At 47.4% G+C, this 9429-nt stretch overlaps 1 protein-coding gene across 4 annotated transcripts in view; it reads right to left on the bottom strand.

The window, feature by feature from the left end:
- SLC6A9 (solute carrier family 6 member 9) overlaps positions 1–9429 on the bottom strand; it is a 195620-nt gene that overhangs the window by 122378 nt on the left and 63813 nt on the right. For all 4 annotated transcript variants that reach the window (XM_073593985.1, XM_073593987.1, XM_073593988.1 and 1 more), the window contains one exon: positions 8495–8629. In XM_073593985.1, coding sequence (XP_073450086.1) covers positions 8495–8524 — 30 coding nt within the window. In that variant the 5' untranslated portion in view covers positions 8525–8629. The remainder of the gene's footprint in view (positions 1–8494; positions 8630–9429) is intronic.

Genomic DNA, 9429 nt, shown 5'->3' with positions numbered 1-9429 from the left:
CTAGGGGGTGTCCACTTCTGTGAAGTGAATTGGGCATCTGCTGTCATTGATAAGGAATGAAGAACCCAAATTCCTTCCAAGTCACACAATTCAAACCGCCGACTTAGCAGGATCTCCTGGTACACAGGGAGATCAATGCACAATGTAGAGAAAGGAGAAGGGAGAGATGGGGGGGAAGGAGGGTGAGAGAGAAAGAGAAATTTACTCAAATGGGACTCCACCAACAGAAATATTATATGTAGAATTCTGCAAATACTTCCTCAAAGTCCATCGGAAACCCTCCAACAATAGACGCTGGACTGAGCTGAGCAGATTCCTTTTACAGAAGAGGGTACCATCATACTGGGACCACCTACAGAACAGCAGGCCCCCAACGCATACCACCATAAAACCATATTGGTCACCAAGGACCAGTCCAAACCAGTAGGCCCACAACAACTCATCAATGTCCTGTCCATCCAAAATGCCCAACACAATGAAGACTGACAAAACCTCAAATAAAAGGTCTGCAGGAACTATTCCAAAGAAAAAATATGTTGGAGAATAGAGAAATTAAATGGCAAACACCCAGAAACTAACTACTTACCAGTCACTGCAGAGGGACTACAAAATGGTCCCATGCCTGATGGTACTACAGGACCCCAAAAAGATAGACAGACCTGAGCCTGCACAGACCGAGCGCTCCATGCCCCAACGCATACCACCATAAAGCCTTGCTGGTCACCAAGGACCAGTCCTAACCACGAGGCCTACAACTCATCAGTGACCTGTCCTTCCAAAACGCCCAACAATGAGGACTGAGAAAACCTTAAATAAGGGTCAAAACTATTCCAAAGAAAAAATATAGACGGAGCTCTTCATGCCCCAACTTCCATATAAATGTTAGTCCAATTTGCAACAAGGCTGAAAATACGATCAACTATATGCCTTAACAATCTATTAAAAATGATTATTTAATTGATCTGTATTACAAACACTTCTCTGACACTCAAATCTGCCATGGCTGGTTGAATTGGCAGAGTCTAAATGGTTAAAGAGTTCACTAAACCAATCAAATGGATGGTTTTTCGTTTGTGATTTTTATTTCAATCTTTGTTTCAATCTGTTTAGTTGCATTGAATGATCGATGGAATAATCATGTCAATATACAGTATCTATGTGGCCACCATTACAGATACAGAGCCAAAGATAAAGACTGTATACTGACTTTAACACTAAAGCAGCCCACAGGTGACTTGATTTTCTTTCTTCCATCATGGGTTCCAGGAAAGAAAATTGCTTGATTCCCCCATCAACAGTCAATGTGGATTGGGGAATCCCTCCTGCAGTGCTATTGTGTTCTGGCAGAACATAATTACTGCTAGCAGCTTTAATCTGATAAACATCTCTTAGTGGTGCCCATTGGCTGTGGGCCATGCCAACAAGGGAGCAGATCTGGAGGAGATTATGTATGTGTGGATGGAGACATAGAAGAAGCAGATCTGGAGGAGATCATGTATGTGTGGATGGAGATATGGAAGGAGCAGATCTGGAGGAGATCATGTATGTGTGGATGGAGATATGGAGGGAGCAGATCTGAATGAGATGGTACTCTAGGTGTGTGGATGGAGATATGAAGGGAGTAGATCATGTATATGTGGATGGAGATATGGAGGGAGCAGATCTGAATGAGATCATGCATGTGTGGATGGGGATATGGAGCGAGTAGATCTGGAGAAGGTCATGTATGTTTGGATGGAGATATGAAAGGAGCAGATCTGGAGGACGTCATGTTTGTGTGGATGGAGATATGGAGGGAGCAGATCTAGAGGAGGTCATGTATGTTTGGATGGAGATATGAAGGGATCAGATCTTCAGGAGGTCATGTATGTGTGTATGGAGATATGGAGGGAGTAGATCTGGAGGAGGTCATGCATGTGTCGATGGGGATATGGAGGGAGCAGATCTGGAGGAGGTCATGTATGTGTGGATGGAGATATGGAGGGAGCAGATCTGGAGGAGATCATGTATGTGTGGATGGAGATATGGAGGTAGAAGATCTGGAGGAGGTCATGTATGTGTGGATGGAGATATGGAGGGAGAAGATCTGTAGGAGGTCATGTATGTGTGGATGGAGATATGGAGGGAGAAGATCTGGAGGAGGTTATGTATGTGTGGATGGAGATATGGAGGGAGAAGATCTGGAGGAGGTCATGTATGTGTGGATGGGGATATGGAGGGAGCATATCTGTAGGAGGTCATGTATGTGTGGATGGAGATATGAAGGGAGTAGATCTGGAGGAGGTCATGTATGTGTGGATGGAGATATGGAGGGAGTAGATCTGGAGGAGGTCATGTATGTTTGGATGGAGATATGAAGGGATCAGATCTTCAGGAGGTCATGTATGTGTGGATGGAGATATGGAGGGAGTAGATCTTGAGGAGGTCATGTATGTGTGGATGGAGATATGGAGGGAGTAGATCTTGAGGAGGTCATGTATGTGTGGATGGAGATATGGAGGGAGCAGATCTGGAGGAGGCCATGTATGTGTGGATGGAGATATGGAGGGAGCAGATCTGGAGGAGGTCATGTATGTGTGGATAGAGATATGGAGGGAGTAGATCTTGAGGAGGTCATGTATGTGTGGATGGAGATATGCAGGGAGCACACTGGAGGAGGTCATGCTTCCTTCATATCACCATCTACACATACATGACCTCCTCCAGATCTGCTCCCTCCATATGCAGGAACTGCAATAAAACGCTCTCAGCTTGGGGCTGCATTAGATAGAAAATTAAAAATGAATCTTGATACATAATAGAGGAGGGTGAATGCGGCTCTCTTGCTCTATGGATGTCAGAGGAGTTACATAAGATTCAACAAGAGACGTTGCTGATGTCGTATTCCAAGGACGAAAGCCGCACCTCTGTCTAGTAATAGCTTTATAACCATTCTATATATAGTACAGACAAAAGACAAACCTTTGCTATCACATTCTGTACTGGAAGGGTTAAACATAACACATCCCCCATGTATATACGGAACGCACTTCGCTATGTGCAGAAATATGCAAAGCATTGTACACAGCTGACATAACTTCCTGTACAGGGAGATCACACACCATGGAGGGATCACACAGGGTCCGATGTAGATGGGCGCACGCCGGTGTCTCGCACTGCACTCTGCTCATTTCTGGGCCTAATTAAAGTGAAGGATGGGGACAACGACGCACCTGCTTTTAGCCCTCATTCCCCCCTGAGAGTTTTTGCACCTATGTGTAATAGGAATCCCATTCTTTTCAATGAAGTCTGCTCCCATCTCTGCACTCAGTCGCTCAAAGTGGTACTGTGAGCCAGACCTTCTCGTCCAACATCAGTGCCTGACCTCACAAATGCTCTTCTGGAAGAATGGTGAAACATTCCCATAGACACCCTCCTAAACCTTGTGGACGGCCTTCCCAGAATAGTTGAAGCTGTTATAGCTGCAAAGGGCGGAGCCAACTCAATATTGAACCCTCCGGACTAAGACTGGGATGTCATTAAAGTTCATGTGCATGTAAAGGCAGGCGTCCAATACTTTTGGTAATATAGTGTATATATATTTTATTCTGTGTATATGAGGTTGGAGTAAGTGCTGAATTTAGTGCGAAACGCGTCACATTTTAACGTTCCTTTCATATTTGTGATGTCATATTAGTACTTCAATAAAGATACCAAGGAGTGCAGCAATATTCCGGATTTGTGCAGGTTACTGCCTCTGATTGGATGCAGGTGCTGATCAACTGACAAATTTCCACTTGGCAACCAATGATGCCCGCGGAGGAGAGAAGGGGAAGCCGCTGTGCCCGTGATGCCCGCGGAGGAGAGAAGGGGAAGCCGCTGTGCCCGTGATACCCGCCTCCTGAGATGCCGCGGAGGAGAGAAGGGGAAGCCGCTGTGCCCATGATGGATGCCTCCCATGATGCTGGCAAAGGAGAGAAGGGGAAGCCACTGTGCCCGTGATGCCCGCCACCCATGATGCCCACGGAGGAGAAAAGGGGAAGCTGATGTGCCGGTGATGCCCGCCGCCCATGATGCCCGTGGAGGAGAGAAGGGGAAGCCGCTGTGCCCGTGATGCAAACAGAGGAGAGAAGAGGAAGCCGCTGTGCCCGTGATGCCTGCCTCCTGTAATGCCCACAAAGGAGAGACGGGAAAGCCCATGTGCTCATGATGCCGGCGAAGGAGAGAAGGGGAAGCCGCTGTGCCTGTGATGCCCGCAAAGGAGAGACGGAAAGCTGCTGTGCCCGTGATGCCTGCCACCCATGATGCCCACAGAGGAGAGAAGGGGAAGCCGCTGTGCTTGTGATGCCTGCCGCCCATGATGCCCGCAGAGAAGGAGAAGCCGCTGTGCCCGTGATGCCCACCGCCCATGATGCCCGTGGAGGAGAGAAAGGGAAGCCGCTGTGCCCATGATGCCCACCGCCCATGATGCCCGTGGAGGAGAGAAGGGGAGGCCGCTGTGCCCTTGATGCCTGCCTCCCGTGATGCCCACGGAGGAGAGAAGGGAAAGCCGCTGTGCCCGTGATGCCTGCTGCCTGTGATGCCCACAAAGGAGAGAAGGGGAAGTCTCCCATGATGCCCGCTGCCTGTGATGCCCGCCATAGATGGTGTAAGTTCTCCGGACCCGACCAACCAACTGCCCATGATGCCCGCCTCCCGTGATGCCCGTGGAGGAGAGAAGGGGAAGCCGCTGTGCCCGTGATGCCTGCCTCCCGTGATGTCAACAAAGGAGAGACGGGAAAGCTGCTGTGCCCATGATGCCCGCCTCCCATGATGCTGGCGAAGGAGAGAAGGGGAAGCCACTGTGCCCGTGATGCCCGCCGCCCATGACGCCCGTGGAGGAGAGAAGGGAAAGCCGCTGTGCCTGTGATGCAAACAGAGGAAAGAAGAGGAAGCCGCTGTGCCCGTGATGCCTGCCTCCTGTAATGCCCACAAAGGAAAGACGGGAAAGCCCATGTGCTCATGATGCCGGCGAAGGAGAGAAGGGGAAGCCGCTGTGCCCGTGATGCCCGCCTCCTGTGATGCCTGCGGAAGAGAGAAGGGGAAGCCGTTGTGCCTGTGATGCCTACAAAGGAGAGACAGAAAGCTGCTGTGCCTGTGATGCCTGCCACCCATGATGCCCACAGAGGAGAGAAGGGGAGGCCGCTGTGCCCGTGATGCTCGCCGCCCATGATGCCCACGGAGGAGAGAAGGGGAAGCCGCTGTGCTCGTGATGCCCGCCGCCCATGATGCCCGCAGAGGAGAGAAGGAGAAGCCGCTGTGCCCGTGATGCCCACCGCCCATGATGTCCGTGGAGGAGAGAAAGGGAAGCCACTGTGTCCGTGATGCCCACCGCCCATGATGCCCGTGGAGGAGAGAAGGGGAGGCCGCTGTGCCCATGATGCCTGCCACCTGTGATGCCCACGGAGGAGAGAAGAGAAAGCCGCTGTGCCCGTGATGCCTGCTGCCTGTGATGCCCACGAAGGAGAGAAGGGGAAGTCTCCCATGATGCCCGCCGCCTGTGATGCCCGCCATAGATGGTGTAAGTTCTCCGGACCCGACCAACCAACTGATTGTACCAGCCGCCCCTGGTTCTTACCCACCTTAACTGTTTGCTATTTTAAAGTGTTGCAGATACACACCCACCTCTGCTACAATCAATCCACACGATATGTGCCGCCACACACTGGACAATCACACACCATTGGAAATCTAGAGTTGTACCCTTTTCACAAGATCATGGAGAATATTTTTCATACAATCAATAATACCAAGAAAGCATTCAATCGTTAATGGGATCCTTGTCTTATTTACCAGACATCAATCAATGCAGAGATTTCAAACAGATACCCCCATGTATGTATGAATGCACCCTAAATGTTGTTTTTGATTTTTTATAAATTTTGTCTTTGTTTCCATTATTTTATTTATTTATTTTTTATTCTTTTGTTGTTTTCTTTCTATAACAATAGTTATTTGAAGTGACACTTTGTTATATAAGATCCCCATCTGTTTATAAGAACACACATTTTCAGTGTATCCAGAATTGACTGCTTCTCATATGGATCTTCCATTCCTGTTGCTTCAAATATTTAATAAAAAAATATAAAAAAAAAAAATGAATAAAAAGTTTGTATTGAAAATAAAAAAAATAATAAAGTCTGAGGCCCCATTCACACTAGCGCGTTTTTTGATGCATTTTGCATTTTGCAGAAATGCACGGGAATTTTTTAACATGGGTTCCTATGGAACATGTTCACATCAATGCTTTTTTGTATCTCAGCGTTTTTGGAAAGGGTCGGGGACTTTTTTTCATGCAAAAAGCAGCATTTTGCATGTAATGGTTTTCAATGGACAAGCATCAAAAACGCAAGTGCTGCGTTTTTGCAGCGTTTTTGATGCGTATTTGATGCGTTTTTGGTGCGTTTTTGCCGTTTTTTTTTTTTTTTTTTTATTTTTTTTTTTTTTTTGTAATTTTTTTTTAAGACTGTAAAAAAAAATGAAAAAAAAAAAAAAAAAAAAAAAACGCAAAACGCAAATCGCGGCAAAAACGCGGCAAAAACGCCGCAAAAAACGCGGCAAAAACGCGGCTCAAAAACGTGGCAAGCATGAAAAAAAAACCTCCAAAAACGCTCAAAAGCAACATGCATAGGTGTGAATCGAGCCTGACCCATGCTAATAAAATGTGTGGAGTTCACCTCGGCCTCGGGTGAGGACACACACATGCGGCGGATGTTCGGTGAAATTCAGTAGCGGCGTTGACTAAGGCTCGATTCACACCTATGCATGTTGCTTTTGAGCGTTTTTGGAGGTTTTTTTTTTCATGCTTGGCACGTTTTTGAGCCGCGTTTTTGCCGGCGTTTTTGCGGCGTTTTTGCCGCGATTTGCGTTTTGCGTTTTTTTTTTTTTTTTTTTTTTTTTCATTTTTTTTTTACAGTCTTAAAAAAAAATTACAAAAAAAAAAAAAATAAAAAAAAAACAAAAAAAAAAAAACGGCAAAAACGCACCAAAAACGCACCAAAAACGCATCAAAAACGCTGCAAAAACGGTGCACTTGCGTTTTTGATGCTTGTCCATTGAAAACCATTACATGCAAAATGCTGCTTTTTGCATGAAAAAAAGTCCCCGACCCTTTCCAAAAACGCAGAGATACAAAAAAGCATTGATGTGAACATGTTCCATAGGAACCCATGTTAAAAAATTCCCATGCATTTCTGCAAAATGCAAAATGCATCAAAAAACGCGCTAGTGTGAATGGGGCCTAACTCCCTTTGCTTCATCTAGATCCTGAAGCGGGTGGAGCGGACGCGGGCTCAGAGCTACAATAAAAGGAGACGCCGCTCCCTTCTACAATCAGCTCAGCAGAAATAGTTGTAAAAAGCAGATGATGTGAGATTCTTATAGAGCAGAAGCCGCCCGCTGCCCTCTCACCTGCAGCAATAAACTATGACTGAGGCCTCCTGCTTTGTAGGACCAAGGCTGCATGGGGTGGGTCAGGTGACCTCTCTACCTGCATGGGGTGGGTCAGGTGACCTCTCTACCTGCATGGGGTGGGTCAGGTGACCTCTCTACCTGCATGGGGTGGGTCAGGTGACCTCTCTACCTGCATGGGGTGGGTCAGGTGACCTCTCTACCTGCATGGGGTGGGTCAGGTGACCTCTCTACCTGCATGGGGTGGGTCAGGTGACCTCTCTACCTGCATGGGGTGGGTCAGGTGACCTCCCTACCTGCATGGGGAGGGTCAGGTGACCTCCCTACCTGCATGGGGGTTGGTCAGGTGACCTCCCTACCTGCATGAGCTGGGTCAGGTGACTTCTCTACCTGCATGGGGTGGGTCAGGTGACCTCTCTACCTGCATGAGGTGGGTCGGGTGACTTCTCTACCTGCATGGGGTTGGTCAGGTGACCTCTCTACCTGCATGGGGTGGGTCAGGTGACCTCTCTACCTGCATGAGGTGGGTCGGGTGACTTCTCTACCTGCATGGGGTTGGTCAGGTGACCTCCCTACCTGCATGGGGTGGGTCAGGTGACCTCCCTACCTGCATAGGGTTGGTCAGGTGACCTCTCTACCTGCATGGGGTGGGTCAGCTGACCTCTCTACATTCTACTGAAAATGAAAGGTAACACCAAACAGAAGATTCCGGATCCCTCCGATCCTACCATCCGGGACGCACTTTGTTCAGAAGTATTGAGCCCTGACGAAGGGGGGCTCTGCACCCTGAAACGTGTTGGAGTTTTTATGAAATCAGAATCAGAATAAAGTCAAATCTGGACTTTCTACATTCTGCTTCATTATCTGTGTTCAGATCTGCGGCGATAGTAAGGCCGCCATTATAAGCGCCGCAAAAGTCAGCCAATAAAGGTTCCTGAAAAGAGGGGCCCCATCTGCTGGGTCACGGCAGACGATTTATACTTTCTTACGCAGCAAGAAGAAAATACGATCAGTAAATATAATCATGGAGAGAAGTACGTCTGTTATCAATGAAAACCGGTCCTACCAGCACGCCGTCTCCGCACTTCTCCGCCATCTTCCTTTCCCCGAAGTGGGATGTGATGAGCAGCTGCAAGGATCGTCCGCGCGTCTGCAGCTTGTGAGCGGCACTCTTTGTTTTTCAGTCTTGTGATTTTCTGGGCTGCAATAAAAAAATAAAAAGTTTTAATTTAACTGGAAACGGAGAGCAGCAAACAAATGTGCCTGCACGAGCAACCATTGTGCACAAGCAACGCACGCTTCTGCAACTGTGATTCTAGAGGACGGTGCCCGACAGACCGGGGATAAGATGAGTGAAGTGTGTGCGATCGCTGCGCCCGACCCCCTGCACTGAGCATGGGGTGAGACGCGGCCGGGGGACTAAAGGTCCCAGCATGCACTGCAGGCCACAGCCTGGGGCTATTCTGAGGACAGCAGTAAAACGGCACAGCTAGTTACTGCAATATATATATATAGAGAGAGAGAGAGAGAAAAGATGCAGTAACTAGCTGTGCCATTTTGCTGCTGTCACTTTATTTATATATATATGTTGTGTGTGTATATATATATCTGTATATATATATATATATATATATATATATGTAGATATATATATATATATATAGATAGATATTTTATATCTATCTATATATATCTATCTATCTCTCTCATATATATATATATATATATATATATATATATATACACACATCTATCTATATATATGCAAGGCCAAGACGATCGCACATTCCTGCTGATTGATAACCATCATCCACCCAATCAGAGTCCTCCGACCTCCATTGTATGACCCATAAGCAGCCTGTGTGGCCATCTATTGGGGGTCGGTGGGGTTGTCGGTCAGTCCTGAGTTTTTTTTTTTTTGTTACATTGTGTCCGCTGTCACCGTATTACTTACAAGGAAACATTTCGGGTTGGAACTTGTGAAACGTCTGCAAAAAAAAT

The sequence above is a fragment of the Aquarana catesbeiana genome, linkage group LG07, assembly GCF_042186555.1.
Source record: "Aquarana catesbeiana isolate 2022-GZ linkage group LG07, ASM4218655v1, whole genome shotgun sequence".
NCBI lineage: Eukaryota > Metazoa > Chordata > Amphibia > Anura > Ranidae > Aquarana > Aquarana catesbeiana.
Note: the sequence above shows the minus strand (reverse complement) of the source record. Positions and strands in the feature narration are given on the sequence as shown.